Genomic DNA, 23,706 nt, shown 5'->3' with positions numbered 1-23,706 from the left:
TGAGTTTCATTCATTTAGAGAGAGATCAAACTCATTTCTTGGTTTCCAATTGCTCTCCAAAGAAAGAGACAAATTGCATCAGATATTTTTGAAAAATTTTCAATAAGGATTTTTGAAATCTATGTATAAAATATTGAAATTTAAAGTTCTAATAGCCTTTTGAAATCTAAGTCATTCTTTTAATTTTTTTCTAAGAAGCCATTGGAAGAAATATTAGAAGACTTTGATGTCTCTTTAATAGGAGTGTCAACAGGTACCCAATTACCTGGTTACCCGATGTACCCGAAATCAATTAATCGATTTTGGATCCACTATTAGAGACCCCGAATATTTTTCTGGTCGGTTATGGGTAGTCATTTTAAGAATCCATTAAGAATCAGGTCTCCATCGGGCACCTGTCAGATAAACGAGTAAATAGAATATTTTTTTAATTATTTAAGATGATATTCATATTTATTATTTAGTAGTACAATTAATTAAGATGATGTTTATATGAGTTTTTGAATGAAATTTAGAGGGTTGTGGCTTTGGATTGCTAATGTGATAAAACTCCCATTTTAACAAAACAACCCTTAGTAATTAAGTCAAATTATTTTTATTTTTATCTTAACGGTACCCAATGGGGTATCAAGTATTTGTTGGGTCGGTTCTGGTTGCAAGGGTCTCATACCCAAAACCGAAATCGATACTTAAGCTCAGGTCCAATTTTGGGTATACATGGAGCCGACCTAAATCAGACCCATTAATAGTACTACTCTTTAATCTAATTTTAGGTACTAGGAAAGTGCACGTGGTTTGCACTTGGTCACATGTTTAGATAAAGAAGTTATTCACTATTTTAAACAATAATTTTAAAATTCTAACAAAGAACCACATTTTCTTATATTTATTCAACTCTAATGATTATAAAGGGTTTTCTAACTCATAATGCACCAAGTACCACAATAATTTCATTAAAACTGTTAATTTTTTTATTAGAAAAGAACATCTCTTTTATAAAAAAATTCCATTGAAAATAATTTTAAGAAAAAATAGTTTCTAGATTATATTGTTTAGAAGAACCAAGGACCATGCCCATGATTTGGAACTATTTCACATGTTACAAGTTAGGAAATGTAAATTGGAAGTTAAATATTTTTTAGAAATATATTGTTTAGAATAACCAAGGACCAAGCCCAAGTTCGGAGGTATTTTATATTTCACGTGTTAGGAAAATGAATTAAAGTTAGAAGTCTGGGCTCTGGTGACCCATGGAAAATGTGTTTTTTAAAGTCATTTTCTCTGAGTCACAGAACCTGTAAAGGCAAATTATAAGAGGGCAAAGACCAAAACAGTTCAAGAGGCATTAAAAGGGTGAAACTTATCATATGGAACGCTATAAAATATGACACATGAAGCTACTAATATTAGAAATTAAATGAGAATAAATGCTCAAGTTCATATCTTCTTACAAAAGTTATAGAACTAAGTCCAATAGAAATGTTAAAATTGTGAAGAAGATAATGGGCCTAAGTCCATAGCTTTATCTTTCTATATGTTGCAATGGTGCTCCTTCAACCTGCAACTTGTGCCTTTTCTCCGGGATCAGGTAATCCTCTGCTACGGTAGGGCCATAGGCAAATTTTTCGAACCAAAATATGATCACATCTACTGAACTCTTCTTAACGTCACCCTAATGACCATCATTGCTCCAGCATCTATAATCGAAGATGGATTGCTATAGGGAATTGACCAATATCACCACATTAGGATCCACAAACCCGATGCCCAAGAAACTTTAGTCTCCCTTCATTTCTGTTCCTCACCATCATAAACTTCTCTCTCCTACATCAACTTATCAAAGTTATCTTTCTTTTTAAGAATTATCTCAATCTAATCAAAAGAACACCCACAAAGTTAGTATGCTTGCAAAGCAATTTGAAAAATCAGAGCACAACTCTGACCAAGTCAAACATGAGAATACTGAGGCACTCATATGAAAAGCATAATCAACATCGAATAAAAGAAGTTGAAAAGCATTCTACACATAAAAAGGTTCAATGTACAATGAACAATGTTTTTCTAATAGTCTAATGATCCAGTAGTATTAATAATAATGCATATTTAACAGTCTAATAATCAATATCAAAACGTATTGCTAAGGTGTTTTTTACCTATTTAAGTGCATTATTGAATAATAATGTTGGGAATAATATTTAACAAACTAATGCATATTCATGATGAAGCTTCTACTAAGCCCTTTCACAATCAAAGTTTCCTAGTAAGACTAATTTTCTTCTTTTTCGACGTATCTTTTATTTTTTACTTTTTGGGTATTGGTTTTTCTTTTTCTTTTTTGTGGTAATTGAATATTGCTTCCAACTTCTTTTGCTCCATATTTAAAGATTTTTGGCTTCACTTGTGATATACTTAATAGATCATATGAGCTTGTAATTATGCTCAATGTGGTATTTCATAATTTTTTCTTCCTTTTAATATTGATATTGAGACTTTAAAAATGAAAATAGTAGTAGATATAAATCTTGGGATTATAAACCTCTGTGATGAAAAAATCAGTCATTTTTGTTTTTATTTTTCAGTAAATAAATTTGTTCAACTGACTTATTCGATCACTGAATCCTTGTTGAGGCTGAATTGAGTTTTAATCTAAATACAACATGGTGTTCGCAAAATCAACAATTTGATTGCCTACCCATATGGAGAACTGAATGATGCATATTTTCTATTGCAAGAAAATGCAATAAAGGCTATTGCTGCTTCAGTTCGTAAATGGACAAGATCATAATTAATTTGCTTATACAAAATAAAGAGTTCAGAGATTAAAACTACTATCTAAGTATATCTAGGCCTTACCGATGCCTAACGTGAGAAACAAAATACAAGATAGAAGATTCTAATTTTAGAATTGAGAAAATTATACATACAACCCTGTGAATGTTTAAATTAGTAATTTTATAATTAAGAAAATTCTAATCATTTAAAACATTTCCTATTGGGAAAATACCAGACAGAAGATTCTTAAATGGAACATTTTACTTGAGGTTATCCCTACTAAATAGAACTTCCATAACTTGAAACTTTCTTCTATCATCAGACAAATAATTAAACAATCCACCCCATCCTTCCTAGTGTTGAGGGAATGGTGGATCAGTCAACTTGGTGATCCTAACAAATAATTCTACCCTTTTCTAGACCATGATTTTCCACTTTCTGGAAAAGTACCAAAGAGAGATTATTGTTAGTGTTTTTAGTGGAATTTCCTCTTCAATCTGATAGTTGTAATGAATAGAGGAGGATTTGATGCATCATTTGTTTAACATATGCAAATTCACCATGCAAATAGGTAATCCAGGACTGGGAGGAGTATGAGGTTCAATTAATCTTGAATCACAACTTGGTTATCTTGGTCAACTATTTCTTCCGCGACACTTCAAATAATTAAATCTTAATTTATGTGAATGTCTCAAGGTAATCCAACTGATGTGGAAATATTACCATCGAGGTCAACTCCAAGATCTTAGTATCAGCATTACAAGGTTCAGCTTTTTCTAGGGAGACAGAAAATTGAATGAAGGTGACTGAAAAATTAAAGCATCTGCTTTTGCTTTGGCATGTAAGCCACCCTTTTAGATGAGGATGCTGCATTCAGAATGAGCTAGATTCATATGCGATCAGATCGAAGCACGATACCCTGTTCATATCTGAGGGAAAGCTCTATTTTATTGTGAAAAAGTTATATTTGAGGTTCAACATTTTTCTTTGTGTGGTAGGCTTATCTTAGGTTCAACATTTTTCTTTATGTGGTAGGCTTAAGAACCAATAATTTACTTAATTAATTGGTCATCAATGTCAATGATTGTTTGAAACATTTAATACTAACGGTTAAAGAAATCCAAATCAAGATGCTTAATCATTAACATTAAATATTTTTCCACATCCACATTAACGTCAGCTGCCATGCAGTTTGGTGGAACAGGGTGTCCCAATTCCCCACCTCCTATATCTCTTTCCATGTCAATCAATATTATCCCAAGATCCTTAAAGGATGTATCATCCCATGTTTATCAAATGCAAATTTATCTTATCTAAATCTTTATGAACCTTCTTTTGTAACAACTTCAATGTGTCTCTTGGTCAATAATATTGGGAGAGTTTGCCCATCAGGAGTATGGTCTAAAGACGGTTAATGTTTAGTAAACAGACTCAATTTAATGTTTTTGAAGCAATTGTGCCATGATGATATGTTAGGAAATCTTGCTTCTAAGGTATGCATGTGTCTTAGAAGAGGATTGCAGAAGACCAAATGATGCTATGAACAGAATTATTTTATGATTGAAGGAGATAAATGACACTATTTAGTATTTACCCTATGTTTCTTATGGAATATAGTGGACATTTTTACCGAATTTTTCCAACAAGTGGAATATAGAGGTCTGGTACTTACCCTTAATATTTCTGTGAGAGCAATAAGGGCGAAACCTTTATGGATTCATACATGGCAAAAACCAATGGGAGATTGCCCAAAAATTAATACAGATGGGGCATGTATAGGTAATCTAGACCTGGAAGGTGCATGAGGTTTGATTCAGAGGCTTGAATGGTAACTTGGTGGTTGTGTTCAATTATTTCTTCAAGGACACTTCAAATATAAAGCTGAATTCAGATTTTTTATGTGAATGTCTCAAGCTAATCCTAGACTGGTGTGGCAATATTACCATCGAGGTCAACTCCAAGATCTTAATATCAGGTTTTCAAGGATCTGTTTTTTTTTTCTTGGGACACAACACTGACTGAAGGAGTAGGTGTTTGCCAAGTTGAAGCATCTGAATTGGAATGTCAGCAATTCTTTTAGAGAAGGAAAATCTGCATTCCAAATGTACTAGTTTCCTATGCGGTTGGATTGCTCAAGTACGACGGCAAGCACCCTTCTTATTGTGAAAAGGTTATATTTGGGAGGATAAATCAAGATTACCTTAGGTTCATAATTAATCTTTGTGTGTTGAGGATATGTCCCAAAAACTATATACATCACTTCTATTCCTTTTTTAGTGTCACCCCTGTGATTAAGACACATACACAAGAATATGATATTTGGATTTCTCTAACCATTAATATTAAATGTTTCAAACTAACATTAACATTGATGGCTAATTTAGTGCATTACTGATTCTTATTGTTGGGGCTAATATTTAACAATCTAACGAATATTTTTCATGAACCTCTGGAATACTTTAGATCCTCTGGATAGCCAAAGGATACCCACAAGTACAGGAAATGGTAAGCGTAAGATACTTGGAACACACAACTTGGATCGTTCTGTGGCACACAAGATATTCTTGTGGGTTTCACTCTTACATGTAATGTGTACCAGACAGACCATCCAACATGTGCATTAGGATTCATCTATCACATAACTAATTAACTTACCTTTTATTTTGGTTGGGCCACCCTCTTGATTTGTCCTTCAAATCAACTGTAGACAGCATGGTCACTGCATTTTCAATTTCACACAAATCAAGTTCAAAGAATGTCCTGGATCTGTTAAAGTAAATATAAACCAAATAAAGGGTAAGAACCTCACTTCTCTCAACAGCCAATCCCTTGATTTTCAGTACCTCTTCAACGCTAACAACTGCGACAACTGTTATATATTTACCTGAACAAACAGAAATGTATTACTGAAGCTTTTCATGCTGGGAAACATAGAAACTAAAGAAGCCCACTGGCTCCTAAAAATAGACCAAAATCATAAAAAATATATATAAAAATAAGCCAATAACAACAGAATCCAGAGAGTAGAAATCATGATCTATGAATATTTTAAAAATGCTTTACAAAGATTTAGAAGAGGGTATAATAGTATACCAAGGAAAAACAAAAATATGGACCTTTGGCTGTTTTCATGAGCTTCAAGCCATTGGTTTTGGTATTTTTCCATTGAATTGTCTTAATATCCAATGCAACTGGCTGCACTATTGCTTTTCACTTGTTGAGGTATACGTGAAGCTTCCTTTGATGCTAAGAAGCAAATAAGATTAATCAACCACATAAGATTTATGAAAGCAAACACAGTAGAGGTGGTTAAATTCAAAGTTTAAAATTGACAAAACTTATTTACCTAGGTCACGTGAATAACAATAGTGCAGATCTATGATACCTGGTTCGCTCTAAACATGCCAAAATCCGAACCAGTACAAAGCGAACCGTTTCACAGTTCAATTCGCTCGTAGTTCATGAAGGCAGGGAACCACTGTACCCCTTGCCCCTCCCTTGTTTTGTCACTATTAGAACCCATTAGAGATACCTTTTTTGGAAAATAACAATTCCCTCCACCTTTTGCCACATATAGAGAAACCCTTTGACCTAGGTCATCTTCTCTAAGTAAAGTAAATGACAAAAATACCCTTTATGAAACTACCCTACAAACCGGGTTCATTCTAGAATGGCAAACCACGAACCCGAATTTGAATTGATAAAGAACCAAGTAACATAGGTGCATATAATAATTTATTGATAAGATTTGTCAATAAAAATGTTATCCATTCCAGCACTTCGTTGAAGAGCTCGGTAATGCCGTCCATTCTAGTAAAACCATTGATTAGAGAAAGCAAAATAATCCAGAAAAATTATATTTGTGACATGTACACAAATATTATTGAAGCCTTTTAACTATTGTGTTTCACTTTCCCAATTCACATTGCACTTTTTGTTCTTTCTTTTTTTTTCCCTTGTTTTGTTTAAAAAATCCTTAGATAGGAACTACTCAATAAATTAAGCACTAATTTTTGTTAACTAAGGAGTTCTCACCTACACAAAAGAACTTCTTAGACCATATTAATTAGGTCTCAAACTTATAAACCTAAACCCTATACCCCAATCAAAATCTGAAATTATACAATGCAAAACCTATCAGTGAATGAAAAATCAATACCATTGAAATCTTCAACTATCGTGTTCCACTTCACCAATTAATGCATACTGCACCTAGAGGAATTTTTTTATTTTTCTACTTTTCTTTTCTTTTTGTCTTCAGTCAGGAACTTTTAAGCAACTGAAGCTATTTGAGTGCAAGGAATTCCTTTTCAAGGGAATTCAAAATCATAGGTAAATTGATCATGGAAAATGGATACCATGGGACTTCGTTTTCCCACCATTTGATTGCACCTAGGAATATATTAAAAAAAAAACGATAGTTGGTTTTTAGCATGGTTTTAAAACTCGCCAAGGAAAAACGACTCAATTGGATTTTAAGGTGGGTCAGCCCCAAAATTCAGTAGAATCAACTTGTCAAGTTATTCGCAAATCATCGAGTCATCTTGAAAATGCACCAACTCAAGTCACATAATCAACCATATATAAACATCAGTGTTGAGTAAAGTTTTTGAGTTTTAAAACTTTGATTTTTAGTTTTGGGGATGGAGGTAATCAATAGAGAACAATAACGTGAGGAGGAAAAAACTCTTTCCTAGGGTCAGGATAGTTTTCCATCTCGGTGTGCAAAATCACATTGTGCTGGATTTTGAATTCCATGGAGTGCTCATCTACTCAAATTCGAAAATTTCTTGGACAAATTTAGTTAAATCTGAACAATATCTGTCAGGCCTCTTATAAATGGACTATCAAGCTACCACCCAAAAGTTAGGGACTATTTAGAAAGAAACCTCCCACAATGTCTATTAAGTAATTTTCTACAGAAACACAAACACAGACCAAATGAACAAAATGAGAAATTCTAATATTGAACTAAATCAATCAAAGTGAAACTAAATTATGAATAAAAAACAAGTAAGATTGCCCTAAAAATGCAAAAAATATAAGACAAACTACTAAACATGAAACAAAATAGAGGGAAAAGAAATAGATAATTTAAGAGCAGATAGAGAGAAGCAGAGAAAGAAATGGAAATTGGAGTAATATAAGTTAAACAAACTGCATCACATTAAAAGTAAGAAAGAAAGAAGGAAAATGAAGAAGTTGATTGAACAGTAGAGTACCCTCAAGTCCCTCAATCTGGCTTTCAGAGGAATGAAAGGGAAAGTGGCCCAAGTCTTCTTCCATTTCACGGCACTTGTCTGCTTTCTACCAGTAGCTAGCAAGGAGCAAAAGAAGGCAGAGATTCAATAGAATCAAAGAAATGCAAAATATGGTATAAAATAAAGATCACCAATAACATTCAATGATCCATATAAGCTTTCTTGAGAGAAAGATTGTTATCTGAAAAACAGAGCATAAAATAAAGATTAAAAAGATAACATCCAAAGATTGTTTTAATAGAACGAAATAAAAAATATACTACTTTCTGCAAGTAATCAAGGTTGAACAGAGGAAAATAGTAGGAAATCAGAATTTTACAGAGAGAAATGGTAGAAAATTGTTTATGCAAACCAAAAATTCACAGGAAAACAAGTAAATCAGGAAGAACTGAAATTGTTAGATCAAGAACAAAATGAGTAAAATCAAGACGAACAGCTCAAACTCCTAACTGAATCAACAAAATCATTAAAGAAAAACAAACATTAAAGAAGAAAATCGTACCTGGAATCAAGATTTGAACATTATGGTAGTAGATCTGAGAGATTTCGGCTCTAAAACCTGAAGAAATCAGTATTGAGCATTGTGAAGACGATAAATTGAGATTAGATGAACCTTGGTGAAGACGAATGATCGATTTCTCTAATTATAGGAAATAGATAGATAAAGATTTTTTAATGAGTAGGGTACGAGAGAAGCTATAACAATGGTTTGCACAGAAGCTCTAGAGTTCGAAGAGAACATAGTTTTTTTTTTTTATATAGAAAAGGAATATATAATAAGGTGGGGGTATTTTGGTCAAGTGAAAAAGTCGTACCAAGTAATCAACTTTTTATATAGGTAGATAATGCATCTCAATTAATTAGTGTGTTAAAAGTAAAAGTTATTTGTGCCAATAAAAGCTCTCTTTAAATATTGTCTGACGGAGATGACTCGCGTCATCTCCACATCGTTCATTAACAAGCGGGATTATCAACATCGGAGATTCAATATGACTCATCCTCTGTAGAGTCAACTAGTTTTTTTGTATTTTTTTTAATACAACTAATTAGTTTTGCAATGGATGTGATCCAGAACCACATGGATTATGGATGCCAGTTCAGTTCGGAGCAACTCAGAAATCAGCCCGTGCAATCTGCAAAACCCTGTAAATTAGATATAGAGAAAACAAAACCCATCAAATTTTCAAGAATTGTGGACATTTTCATATTCACATCAAATATACAGAGGACCAGGGTGTCAATATGGAACCAATTTTATTGGACTATACTTCCGAGATCCAGCCCTGATCGAATACTCTGATCAATCCAAAACATTAAAAAGCCTGCTCATGTAATGGAAGGTCTAAAACCAGATAACTCAAATTCATATCATATAATCATCCTCTACACCTTATTCTACTTGGGACCAAATCATGAATCATATTTTTCTATTTAATTATATCGTAAACCATACTGACGGATCAATAATAACCTTTATCTATGGCATTGATAACAATCCAAGATCAATGCTATATTTCCAAGGCCATGGTTTAAAAAGTGATATTTGTACTGGCTTAACAAACCAGTGCTACCATCAAGTGTTGTTATAACAGCCACTATACCTCAGCAAACCACATAATCACTTGAAGAGAAGGCAAACAATCAACAATGCTGGAATACAGAAGGCCTGTCTTGAGCTCCGCCAGAAAAATGGGGTCTGTTAGATGAGGCAACACATATATCTGCCAAAAAAAAAAAACTTTGTGAGCGCAGTTGGGAATGAAATATCTGAATTTATAGACCATTTAACTTACCCTGGGATTTGCAAGTAGTCCAACCATTGAGGACGTTCCCACTCCACAGTGTTAATGGGTTATTCCGCAGCAATTTCAGTGTAACACAAATTGCATTTCCACAAATCAGTTATTAGGCTAACATAGGTGAGAACTAGGTATATTTTCAGAAGATGGTTTCTCTGCAACACTGCAATTGTCTCCTTTTTCTTTGCCTCCTGTCTTCTTCAATGCCTCCAACTAGACAATGTAGTTGTTCCCATCAAGGTTCAAGTTCCTTGAATTCCCTAAAAAGAATGAAAAAGAAATCTCAAATCCATCATGATCAAACAGTAGAAAACAAACCAACCCAACTTTAGTGAAATGAAATGCCAAAACGCTTAAACAAATCCCCATTAAACAAATTAAGTCTACATCTGAAGCCCTCTGAGAGAGAGGTCAACATATAGCACAGATCACTTCTTAGCTTCCAATTTTTTTTTCTGGAAAGATTTTAGTAGGACAAATATCGAAGGTTGTAACTTCTCTGTTTATTTGATTTTTCTGCTGGGGTAATGCAAGACTCCAAGCTAGGAAAGTGAGACTGAAGGTGAGTGATTAGTAGTTGAAGGTGGGTTTTGAACCCAGGTCGTGGTATTCGTGGTTTAAAATTTCAGTTCTTGCAGAACTGATTGATTAGGACCGTATAAAACATTGATAAGGAAGGCCGAAAGAAATATATAGCTAATGAAGCTAAAGAGCAGAAACCAAGAAACACATATAATAGAAGATCTATGATTATTGTTATATAAAACATTTAATGTACAGTAACTAACTGGTTGAAGTCGAGAAAGTTCATAAGAAATGTGATAATATCTCGGCCACAAGCCCATATGATTATTGTTATAAGATTATATAAAAGATTTAGGTATAGTAAATTCCAAAGTAATTATTATTATTTACTGTTTGATGATTAGACGAAAATGCTAATTGAAATTTTGTAAATTACATAGTTAATACACTTTCCTTACTCACATAATAAGATTTTAAGCCTTACTAAGGGTTGTTTTACTCAAAATGGATTACAACATCAGCAATCTAACACCACAACCCTCTTTATCTTTTACCAAAAAACTTGGATCCAAACAAAAAAAAATTCAAAAAACAATATATTTTGAGGTTATACATTTTCATACTTGTCCTTCCAAGCCCCTAGATGACATAAATAAGAACCAACACCAGATTTATTAATGATTTTTACGACTACCACCTCAACTTGAGTTTAAGTTCATTCAATTAATAGATGGATAAAACTGCCTACACTTTCCCTTGGATGAGATCCAATTTTCAGAATTTTAAAACTATTTAAGAGCTTTTTTAGGTCAACGATGGGTTCTACGGATATACAAAAGTGGCCTTTAAGAAAATCATGGGAAAAAGAATATAGATAGCCAGAGATTTTATCCTTTCCAACAGTTTCTCCTATTTATACAGAGGTTACTGGTCCTGGTCAGAGAGATTTTTCAACCTATACTGAGGGGTGGAAAAATAAAATAAGCAAATGAAATTCCACCAACTTCTTATGAAGAAGTGGAGTTCGCTGAAACATACAAAGAAGCATTCAAACCAACAGTTCCAGTTTCTCCCGCATCTGAATCTGCAGAAAATATAGGGTATCTTGTAAGTCTAGACTCAATTACATTGACCCTTCGTTCCTTAGAACTCAGCTACTCTCAATTACATTGACCCTCTCAGTATAGTCTTTCAGTGATAGGGGTGATACGCTTGAGTACTATAAGCCTTAACTTAAGGGGTGCCATTAGAAAACGACTGGTAAGCCTTCCCTACATTCGAACCAACAGGCACTCTGACAGGTGATTAAGGGGAGTGGAGCGAGTGGCTTTAAGACCGATACTTGATTGGGACTCTCCTTTTTTACTATCCGGTTTCTCTTTCAGATCCTTTAGTTTTGGACTATTGGCATTAGTCTTCCCTTAGTCTGCCTATACTATAAGAAGTTTCTTACAGTTGGCTCTATGAGTCAAACCAAAAGTATGGCCTTTTTTATGTTCTCCAATGTGTCTATAAGGTTCAACACCTTGGATGACTAGAATGTTGATCGTTAGACCTACTCGGACCGACCGTGAGTGTGAGTCTCACAGCCCTAAAACTATAGAGAACTAAAGGGAAAAAAAAAATTATATTACCCTGGATACGATAGAGAGTAACATAATAGGTCTAAAACAGTGTATGTTTAAAAAAGAAAAATAACAATTTTGCTTAATTATTAGTCATTTATGTATTTACAACCAAATATAATTTAGCTCCTTCTTACTTACTTTATGGTTATCCATTTGGCAATACACTACTAAAGAAGTAGAAAAATTCAAATCAACTGGAAAACAATATAAAGAAAATAATTTGAGATGGGAGACAATACGTCTTTCTTCTTCAAATCTTCTAAGAATAGCTGTAGTAGCCTATGATAATTTATAAATTCACAAATCAAAGAAAAATCTCTTTGACCCATTCCATGCTCTTGGGCTGCTTGAATTGGAAGAAGACTAAAAAGATCTAGAAGGAATACAATTAGTTGATATATAATACAAAATCAAATCAAAATATGCAAACCATCAAACACACCTTTACAACAGCCTTTTGAACTGCTGGATGCTCAAGCAATCATTTCCTAGAACACAAAAGTAACTTGCATAAATTTATTTTAGATTTTATATTAGAATTTTTTAAATCATACTTAAAATAAAATTATTTGATGCACAAAAGGATATAAAAAGCAAACCAACAATACAAACACACACAAATTAAAAAGGTGCAAACTTACCATTTATACCATGATAGTGTGCATATATGAGGTTTATCTTCTGGATATAAGAACATACATAAATCAGTTTTGGGCCAACTTATGAAAATGCAAATTGGTGGGTGAATATGAAACAGTTGGCGGAATTAAACAGGCCTCTGACATAGACAATATTGGATTTCTCTGGTGAAACAGTGGGCAAAAAAAAAGTTTTTTTTTTTTTTTTGATAAATATAAATTATATTAATGAAGAAAAGAAGAATGGGAGGCTGAGGTAGCCCCCTAACAAAAAGAAAGAAAAGCAACAAGGAAAACAGAAAAAAGTAAGCAAAAACACGCTCGGGCAGATGACATAGACAAGATTGGATTTTTCATTTTTTTCTTTTAGATATATTGTAGATAACTTGTAACATTGCAACGATGTGCAAGGCCGGATGCAGATGAAGTAATGCTTCTTGTATTAAGGAAAATAAAGAGAAATTAAAAATAATTATTATTATTACAAAGAGATTTCAAGACACTTACTCTGAGAAGGGGAGATATTTTCCTCTCTAATTCAAGGAAAAGAGATCTTATCTGAACTAAAAATCTAAGGTAAGAGTTATGACATCAAAGTAAATCCAAAAATTTGAAGTTGGTTGAAAAAATCTTGTTCCTCCATTCAATTATATTCAAGTTATAGAGGGATCTAATGAAAAGCAGGTATTCTTATTTTCAGAAAATTCTCTCAAATAATTCAAGTCAAACACAAATTATTAATAATGTAAGTACCACAGAAAATAAATTACAAGAGCATCAATTGGAAATGCTTCTTTAATGCTTACACTGGCATTTATCCGAAACTTCTTTGCCAATAAGAATGATCTGTTTAAGCTTCTAATGTTTGATCAACTTTTACAAGCAATCTAATTAACCCTAGCACATCTAACTTCCTCAAAGTTTCAATATCACTTCAATTCCACGAAGTCAGATATCTGAAAAGGGGGATACTAAATGAGAAAACGAAGATAGAAATGTGTGTTCATTACCCGCATTTCCTGCAAAATATAGTTAAACATCTCTCTATTCTTTACTAACAGTCAACAAATTGGAACATATAATTGAAGAATTTAGTTAACATCTCTGTTACCTTGAAGGTTTCCCATGAAGAAGGTATGTCTCTGTCTACGCTTACACCTAGACAGCTAGACCTCCCTCATTCTCTGCACATACGTGTTTATACAGCATCAACAATAGCCAACACAATTATAAGAGACTTAGAAAGAATTCCATCTCTTGTAAAGAAAAGATTAAAAGAAAAGTAAACATGCAAAGCTTACAAGCATATTTCCATTGGGAATGCCACCAAAAGAGAAAATTTAATCCATCCTTCCACAACAAACCATCCTCCCAAGTTCACACCTCTAACTTTATTGGCTCCATTCAAGCACTCCACTAAATTGAAGAAGTTGAAGAAATAATCACAAAAAATTGATTTTTCTCCCTCAAAACAAAGACCAGATTCTCAAAATGAAGGAAAGATGAAGAGGAAGCTATGGGTTTTGAAGATTACCTGAGTATGTTACAGAAAAGAGAAGCCAAAAACAGAGTGGCAATGCATGTACCCTTTTACAGGAAACAATTCCCATGTGAAAATGTTGAATGCAATTGTCACCAACACAAACTTCTACATCAATGTAAACCTGAAATCAACTGGAACAAAATGAAATCCAATAAAAGGGACTAATCAGAATTTCCCAGCCTTCACAATCACAACCCCACTCCTCCACAGAATCTAAGTAATCCTTCCTTATTATTACCAAAACAAAACTTAGTAACAAAGCATGAATCAAGATTTAAGCCATAAATCGAGAAGAAAATAACAGATCTAACCAGAAGGGATTCAATTATATCATACAAACAACATATCACCTTCGAAGCTCAAAAAAAAAATCCTGCAAAAATGAGAACAAGAAAAAAGGTAGATTAGAATACTACTAGAACAGAATAATCTAATAAAACTAACCAAGAAAGCTACAAAGAACCAATAATTAAGACATTAATTATCAACAAGACAAAAACTCTTTGAGAAATATGCAGAGATTCAAATATATATATATATATGGGAAATGTTTAACACCCTAAGCTTTACCCTACACTTTAACAAACGTGTTTTGTCCTACATGGGTTAGAAGTTTTGGAATGGGCTGATTTTTGGTGAGGATGGTCTTCTAGATCATCCTCACCAAAAATCAGCCCATTCCGAAATTTTTAGCCCCATGTTTACAAGTTGAAAAATCGTGGACCGTCGATTTTTTGTAAACCATTTTTGATGGGGTTAGAAGTTTTGGAATGAGCTGATTTTTTGTGAGGATGATCTCTTCACCATAGAGATCATCCTCACCAAAAATCAGCCCATTCCAAAGATCATCCTCACCAAAAATCAGCCCATTCCAAAACTTCTAACCCATGTAGGACAAAACACGTTTGTTAAAGTGTAGGGTAAAGCTTAGGGTGGGGAACAGGACACTATATATATATATGGGTCGGGATCCACATACACATAAAGCTACTCATAAAACTACAACATGTTTTGTCTTATATGGGCAAAAAGGTTTGGAATGGGCTGATTTTTTGTGAGGATGATCTCTATGGTGAGGAGATCATCCTAACCGAAGATCAGCCCATTCTGAAACGTCTAGCCCCATGTTTACAAGTTGAAGAATTCTAGATCGTCCATTTTTTGTAAACCACTTTTGATGGGGTTAGAAGTTTTGGAATGGGCTGATTTTTTGCAAGGATGATCCCTTCACCATAGAGATCATCCTTACAAAAAATCAGCTCATTCCAAACCTTTTTGCCCATATAAGACAAAACACGTTGTAGCTTTATGAGTAGCTTTGTGTGTCTGCCGATCCTGTATATATATATATATATAGAGAGAGAGAGAGAGAGAGAACTCGCGAACCTCTGCGAAGAAGCCTTGCGACTTGGCGAGGTACTGAGTTGTAGAGTTAAAGGGGTTGAGGTAAGAGTTATCAAGAGGGTAACGTGAGGTTCAAACATGGTACCAATTCAATCTACAAAGTACCATCGGATTCAGATGTTATATGTTAGAAAAAAGAACACCTGGTAATTAAGAACTGATAAACAAGAATATTCTTTCCGGTTAACAAATCAAGAGTTGACAATTTTACCTTGACAGCATTCCTATAACACCAGTTTTTGAGAAAATCTTTCCACCATGTGTACGATAAAACTATTCATCCTTATAAACAAGAATTCTCTCCTCGAGCATAAAAGCCAACTCAAATTCTCTTCGCTTATAACATGCTTCCACCAACAGCCTCTTTGTCGTTTCATCTGGAGCTTTTCCTTTCTTGAGCATCATATCAAACGATTTGTGAGCCATGCATAATTTGTTTGCTTTACAAAGAAAGCAAACCAACTGTTTATAATTATAATGGCAAGGTACATAACCATGAAGTAGCATTTCCTCAAATAACTTGAAGGCATAATCACTCGAATAACTGTCACAAAGGGATTTGAGTAGTATCTCATAAGAAAACTTATTAGGGAATAAGCCCCTCTTTTTCATCGTAAATGCAAGCGATAAAGCATCCACTACTCTTCTAGTGCTACAAAGACCTCTTATGAGCACGTTGTATGCAATCTTATCCGGTACACAGCCATTTGGATACATCTCATTGAATAGATGTACTGCTTGATTGATTTCACCAAGTCTGATATGTCCATCGATGAGAATAGTGTATGTCACTTGATTGGGAACCAAACCATATTCTTGCATCAATTTAAGAAGCTCATGTGCATCTCGCATCCTATGCATCCTACAACATCCATTAATCACCGCATTATAGAGATGTAAATCTAACTCTAGCCCATTTTCTATTATACCTTGCACTAGACTCAATCCAAGATCAAACATTTTTTCAGAAGATCTGCAAGAAATTCCATGATTTCGTTCCATTGGCACTAGTGTTATCTGATGAAGCAAAAGGAAAAGCCTGTATCGTGCTTTCTTTAACTTTCTATTAACATGGCATCTCGTACCAGTAAATGAGATGTTCCCGAAAACACCACTAACCAATGACCCATAAGTGATCAAATCAGGTTCGATTCGGATTTTATCCATTAGAACAGCTAACCTAAAAGCAAAGTCAAGCTCACCTTTCTTGCAGAACTGATTGATTAGAATCGTATAAAACACAATATCTAGCACAAAACCATCATCCAACATTCTAACAAGATATTGGCACCCCTTATCGGTCATGTTCTTCTTGATTAGTCCACTTATAAGTGCCATGTAAGCCTGAGAACTTGGTTGTATCCCATAGTCTGTCATCTTATCAAACAACCTAAGAGCATCGACGGCTCTTCCATTGTTAGAGTAACCATTGATCAATGTGGCATAGACAACTCCATCAGGAGGCACACCATCCACAATCATCCTCTTAAACATATTCTCTGCCTCAACCAATCTTTTTTCCCTGCACAAAGCACCTATAATCGAATCATAAATAGCAACACTAGGTTTCAAGCCCTTCTCATCCATTTCTTCCAAGATGTCAAAGGCCAATGATATCTCCCCTCGTTTGCAATGTTCATAAACCATTATCAAATAGGTCGCTAAGCTCGGAACCATTCCTTGATCTTGCATAAGACCTACATAAGACTTGGCATCCTCAACACGGCCATCTTGGCAAAGACACTTGATCAAGGAGTTGTAAGATGAAAGTAAAAGCTTGCGTCCATGACCAATCATATTATCCATTAATAGCAAAGCAAGATCGCTGTTGCCTCGCCGTCCTGCACACAAGGCAGTTATCAGAATTCCGAAAGCTTCATTGGCAGGAAAAGCTTCATATCTCAAAATTTTGCTGAAGAGAAACTCAACATATTTCTCCTGATCCTTGCTTTGATCCAAAGTATCAAAACTAGAGAACAATGACGCGTCTATATTGCACCGACGCAAAGCTATTTCCTTCAAGACCATGAGAGCAAAATGGAGCTCTTGGCCCTTCGGAAACATTTCAATTAAAACCAAATACATTACATGGTCAGGAAGCACACCATTGTTCAACATATTACCGAACAATGCATCTGCTTCGTCTACCCTCTTTTCCTCATAAAGAGCAGAGATCAAGACCGTGTAACAGTGCACAGTGGGAACTAGATTACAATCAAACATCTTATTGAGAAGCGCCAAAGCATAATTTAACTTCCGAACCTTGCAATAGTTACTAATAGCAATGTTGTAAGTTACCACATTAGGTTGGTACCCTTTCTCCAACATTAATTTATATATTTCTTGCCCTTTATCAACATTTCCCGACTTGAAAAATCCGTTGATCAACGTGTTGTAACAATAAGTGTCAGCCTCACAACCTGTCTCTCGCATTCTTCGAAAAACATCCATCCCCATATTCGTGTTCCCTTCCTTACAATACCCATAAATTAGTGAAGTATACATTTTCAGATCAAGATAGAAACCATAAGACTCCATCTCTCTGCACAACGAATTTGCTACCGCCACTTTCCCTCTCTTAATAAAACTAAACACTAGTGATTTATACAAATGCGAGGTGGGCTTAATACCTGATTGGGTCATTTCATCAAACACATGGAGAGCCTCATCTAACTTCCCTTTAAAGCACAACCCATCAACCAACAAATTATAACCACCAAAATCCGGATAAACTCCTGCGTATATCATTCTATTAAAAAGACCGAAAGCATCCATGACTCTTTCTTCTGTACATAAACCATGGAGCAACCAATTATAGGCAGAGTTACTGGGGAGAGACCCGATTTTAAGGAGATTTTCAAAATGGGTTGTGGCCACTTGTAATTTGCCTAACTTACAGAAACAAATTGTCATAGATTGTAGAATTAAAGGTGAAGGAACGATACCTCTTCTGATGATGTTTGAGTAAAGCTGTTGAGCTAAATGTGGGTGACCTGAAGTCGCGAATTTGTGGATGAGAAAGGTGTAGGTTTCGGAATTGAGGCGTAGTTCACGTTGGGTGGCGAAATTGAGTGTGGAGAAGATGTCGGGGATTGAAGAAGAAAGTTTGGTGATGACGCGGTGGAGAACACCTTGAGCGGAGGAAATTAAGCCTCGTTTGATGTAGTTTTCTGCTAAGGAGAAGCAGAAGGTTTTGTGGTCGGTAATGGTGGTGGCGGTGATGGTAGAGAGAGAAGGTTTTGAGGAGTCGAGTGGGAGAGACTGAGCAAAGAAACGAAGGGTTTTGTGGTCGAAAATGGTGGCTGTAGTGAGAGAGGGAGAGGGTTTTAGGGTTTTGTTGAAGGAGAAGAGGAGGCATGAACATGGTTTCTTACTTATCGTGGCTGTCATCCGTACTCCGCATTCGCGCGCACATACAGAGACACACACACGGATATAGGGAGAGAGAGGGAGAGATGCCCTGTTTTCTGTAGCACAGTTAAAATTCGGTTTTGCGTCTCGTCACGACCATGCCAGATACCGAATTGACTCGGACGACACGACTTGGACATCATTTTGACAGTTTATGTGAATCATTTTGACAGTTTATGTGATTACATGGATTATACCTATTTGCACAAATCCCTCGAAGATTCCTGATCATTAATACATAAAGTCCTATAAGCAGATTTTGAGCTGGTATGAAAATGGGATCTCCAATAATTGATGGACAAAAGCGAATTGAAAGCTAAGGGCCTGTGTGGATACACCTCTCCGTGCAAGAGCAAAAGCTCAATCACTCCCCGCAAGAGCAAAAAATCTCTCCGCGGAAGAGCAGGTCTTTGAAGCTTCTCCACAAAGAGCAAAAAACATCTCCCCACAAGAGCAAAAACCTCTCCACGCCAAAGCAAAAATCTATTCAAATGTTTGCTAGCTCCCCGCAAGAGCAGAAGTCGTCAAGAAGCTCTATCCAAACGCAGTGTAAGTAATGGTAATTCTACCTTCCGAAAAAAAATAGAGATGTCTCCTACGTTATCTGTGATATGTGAAAGTATTGACATCATTTTGAAGTCATTCGATTTAAATGCTACATGAAGAACATATGCCAAATGACGAAATGGGCACCTAGCAGAGTCCTGTGTTTTTAATAAACAGTCGCTACCCCCTGGTATGTGCCGCTTTCCTAATCAAAAGATAGGAGAGCACCCCTTCTCCCGAAGTTACGGGGTCATTTTGCCGAGTTCCTTCGACATGGTTCTCTCAAGCGCCCTAGTATACTCTACTTGTTCACCTGTGTCGGTTTGGGGTACGGTCAGTTCACCGGGAGGATCGCCCTCCCAATTCGAAGTTTTTTCCTGGAAGTTTCAACCTTGTTGACTATGACAACAGTCGCGACTATAAACAGACTCGCGACTATGGCTTTGCGTCTTGTCCATGCCAGTTACTGAGTTGTCTTAGATGATATGTCTCGTTTGAGTCGTCTCTTTTTGAGATTAAGACAATGATTTATAACCATTTAAAAAACCTGATGAAGAAGATGAAGTTTTTCACCCAAATTTTATGATTTTTTTGGTTCACTTGGTTGAGAAAAAGAAACAAAACAAAACTCAATTTGGGAGTGCAAATGATAAGATTTCAATCATGAAAATTGGTGAAATTCGTTCGTCTTGAATATCTCGGATGAAATACGTATCGTTTATTTTATAAGATTTTACAAAATCAAAAAACCTTGTTCGTTCGTCAGTCTCGTTCATACCTGATACTGAGATGACTCAGGCGATACGTCTCGATCTCGAACAAGTTTTGAAACCATGAACCAAAACCATATATATATATATAGGGGGCGGTTCGTGGGACGTCTTCGAAACCAGTTGAAAAACTGATGAAAGTCAACCGTTGGATTTTTGGCTTTTAACGGTTAGATCTCATTTGAAAGCAGAACATGCAGCCAGCTGGAAACACAGTTTCTTTTAAACTTTTTGAATTATTTTCAAAAACCTCCCTCCATCATTTAGTTTATTAAAATTAAAACCATCTCTCTTCTTTCTCAAAACTAACATACGGACTCTATCTTCTCTCTCAAGTCTCTTCTCTACAAAAATCACAGATTCAAACCCTTCTCTCTCACGAGAACCATCTCTTTATCATATATATAATTAAGAATTAAATGTTGTTTCTTGTGAAAGGATGGAGACAACAGGAACATGGGCGGATGCAGAGGGAGAAGGGTCGTTCTCGTCTGAGTCATTACCTCATCATCTCAGTAAAAATCGTGGGGACCACCTACCATCCATTGCCCCGATAATAGCAATAGCAATGAAGGAAGCCTTTGAATCCCCATGAACCCGGGAACTTGAAAGTAAAACCATTTAAAAAAGGTTAGACAATCTTACTAATTCCCCTTTAAAATTTCAATTTTTTGATGGATTGAACATATATTTTTTTCGTCTTAAACAGTAAATGTTCCCCAAAAGCAAAGGATAAGTTCTAGTAGGCGCGTCTCTTTAGCTACAATGTTTCCCGTTGCAAGACTTCATAGCACTATCAATCCAGAATTTACAGAAATATGGGAGGAACAAATCCAAGTTTGTGAAAGACTTAGGGAGGCACATTCTCCTTCACTTTATGAGAAGGTCTGTTTGCTTGGCAATTACATTTTCTCATATATCCATTTAAATTTTTTTACTGATACCTGGTTGTGATTGCAGCTACTACAATCTCTTGTTGATGGGGGAAATGAATCATACCCTGAGAATGAAAATGAAGACAATGGATATGACGTCCCTGATTTTTAATTTTAATAAACTAAATGATGGAGGGAGGTCTTTGAAAATAATTCAAAAAGTTAAAAAGAAACTGTGTTTCCAGCTGACCGCATGTTCTGCTTTCAAACGAGATCTAACCGTTGAAAGCTAAAAATCCAACGGTTGACTTTCATCAGTTTTTCAACTGGTTTCGAAGACGTCCCACGAACTGCCCCCACATATATATATATGGGAAGTGTTCGGAGGCCCTAAAGAGAGCCAAATATTATGCTAAACATTTTTTTAAATAGGGGTTACACGTTTCAAAATGGGGTGATTTTTTGTGACGATGATCTCTATGGAGAAGATATCATCGTCACCAGAAATCAGCTCGTTCTGAAACTTCTAACCCTAATTTACAAGTAAAACAACCATGAACCGTTTATTTTTAATAAATCACTTTTGATGGGGTTTGAAATTTCAGATCTCCTCATCATAGAGATCACCCTCACAAAAATTAGCATGTTCCAAACCTTTTAACCCATACATTGAAAAATGTTTGGCTCCCTTTAGGTCCTCTCAACACTACCCTATATGCATATATGGGAAATGTTTAGCAATACACATTTTGGCAAAACATTTTTTAAAACATGGGTTAGAGGTTTTGGAGTGAACTGATTTTTGATGAGGATGATCTCTACGGTGAGGAGATCATCATCACAAAAAATCAGCCCATTCCAAAACCTCTAACCCATGTTTTGAAAAATGTTTTGCTAAAATGTTTGTCAAAATGTTTGTTGCTGAACGGGACCCATATATATATATATGGGTCCCGTTCCCCACCCTAAGCTTTACCCTACACTTTAACAAACGTGTTTTGTCCTACGTGGGTTAGAAGTTTTGGAATAGGCTGATTTTTGGTTATGATGATCTCTATGGTGAGGAAATCATCCTCACCAAAAATCAGCTCATTCCAAAACTTCTAACCCCATCAAAAATGGTTTACAAAAAATGGACGGTCCACGATTTTTCAACTTGTAAACATGGGGCTAAAAATTTCGGAATGGGCTGATTTTTGGTGAGGATGATCTTCTAATCATAGTATATATAGGGAAATGTTCAACACCCTAAGCTTTACCCTACATTTTAACAAACGTGTTTTGTCCTACATGGGTTAGAAGTTTTGGAATAGGCTGATTTTTGGTGAGAATGATCTCTATGGTGAGGAGATCATTCTCACCAAAAATCAGCCCATTCCAAAACTTCTAACCCCATCAAAAATGGTTTACAAAAAATGGATGGTCCATGATTTTTCAATTTGTAAACATGGGGTTAGAAATTTCAGAATGAGCTGATTTTTGGTGAGGAAGATCTTCTAACAGTAGAGATCATCCTCACAAAAAAATCAGCCCGTTCCAAAACTTCTAACCCATGTAGGACTAAACATGTTGGGTAAATGGTAGGGTATATATATATATATATATATATATATATATATATATATATATATATATATATATAGAGAGAGAGAGAGAGAGAGAGAGAGAGATGTATGAGCTTTGTTAGTAATTTAGAATATGACAAAATTTTGATTCGTGAAAATTTTGAGTTCTATTCGATCTGAATAATTATAAAAGCACCCCACGAATTAATAAGGGAAACCCACACCATAACTGAATTATTTTGTCTTATATAGGTTAAAAGTTTTGGAATGAGCTAATTTTTGACAATGACGATCTCATCGTCAATAAAGATCATCCTCACCAAAAATCAATTCATTCAAAAATATTTAACCTATATAAGACAACAAATTTGGTTATGTTGTGGGTTGCTATTATTAATTCACGTGTGCTTTTATAATTACCCACTCAATTTCGATTGCAAAAATTGGCATATGATTCATACATGTATTATCCGTTCATTTAAAAAATTTGGTAATATGACAGTGATATTAATAGTGATGGTGATGATGATGGCATATTGGTGATGATAATAATGATGGTAGTGATAATAAGGGCATTGGGATTATTGTTTCATGGGTTTATAAAAGAAGACCAAAGTCAAGACAAATAATCAAATTTTAAAATAAAGGTGTAATTTCGAATAAATGTAAAGAGCCATATTATTATTATTTTTTAAGATAGAAGGGACATTTGTCATGTAAAAATGATGGTTTCATCCAAAATTTTGAAACATGACTGCTTCAAAGTCGACTTGTGCTACACGTAACAACTTTGCAACATACAAAAAGTTAAAGTAGCATTTTTTTTTTCCATTGAGTTTTATAAAAATTCGTAAAACTCATAAAAATACGTGTTTTATTCTTTTGAAATTTAAAATGTGTGAATTATTCAGAATGGTTCGATAATTCGGAGAATAATACGTTCATTGGAAAAAAATGGAAAATTCGTTA

The 23,706-nt window shown here is 34.9% G+C and overlaps 1 protein-coding gene across 14 annotated transcripts; it reads right to left on the bottom strand.

The window, feature by feature from the left end:
* Window positions 1-1,385: 1,385 nt before the first annotated feature.
* Window positions 1,386-19,098, bottom strand: LOC147389454 (Tetratricopeptide repeat (TPR)-like superfamily protein). Of its 14 annotated transcripts, none has more exons than XM_086419884.1 (14): window positions 15,782-19,097; window positions 15,553-15,664; window positions 14,517-14,539; window positions 14,158-14,297; window positions 13,925-14,039; window positions 13,735-13,807; window positions 13,430-13,642; window positions 12,428-12,473; window positions 9,827-10,092; window positions 8,536-9,754; window positions 7,995-8,089; window positions 5,582-5,656; window positions 5,428-5,491; window positions 1,386-1,824 (listed from the first exon to the last, which is right to left on the bottom strand). In XM_086419884.1, the coding sequence occupies exon 1, from the start codon at window positions 18,958-18,960 to the stop codon at window positions 15,844-15,846; it is 3,117 nt and encodes a 1,038-aa protein (XP_086276010.1). In that variant the 5' UTR covers window positions 18,961-19,097; the 3' UTR covers window positions 1,386-1,824; window positions 5,428-5,491; window positions 5,582-5,656; window positions 7,995-8,089; window positions 8,536-9,754; window positions 9,827-10,092; window positions 12,428-12,473; window positions 13,430-13,642; window positions 13,735-13,807; window positions 13,925-14,039; window positions 14,158-14,297; window positions 14,517-14,539; window positions 15,553-15,664; window positions 15,782-15,843. The 14 variants fall into 14 exon arrangements, 12 of the variants coding, with proteins under 12 accessions (XP_086276010.1, XP_086276012.1, XP_086276011.1 ...); XM_086419886.1 differs by having other exon boundaries at window positions 13,430-13,579; XM_086419885.1 differs by lacking the exon at window positions 13,430-13,642 and adding an exon at window positions 12,627-12,666.
* Between the last annotated feature and the right edge of the window lie 4,608 nt (window positions 19,099-23,706).

Source organism: Akebia trifoliata, chromosome 12 (assembly GCF_017979445.1).
Source record: "Akebia trifoliata isolate Shusen 1 chromosome 12, ASM1797944v1, whole genome shotgun sequence".
Classification (NCBI taxonomy): domain Eukaryota; kingdom Viridiplantae; phylum Streptophyta; class Magnoliopsida; order Ranunculales; family Lardizabalaceae; genus Akebia; species Akebia trifoliata.
The sequence above is the reverse complement of the archived record's forward strand: the minus strand, read 5'-3'. Positions and strand labels throughout refer to the sequence as shown.

Excerpts from the sequence above, each read along its gene's own strand:
- LOC147389454 (XM_086419880.1), bottom strand. The coding sequence starts at position 18,960 with ATGACAGCCACGATAAGTAAGAAACCATGTTCATGCCTCCTCTTCTCC.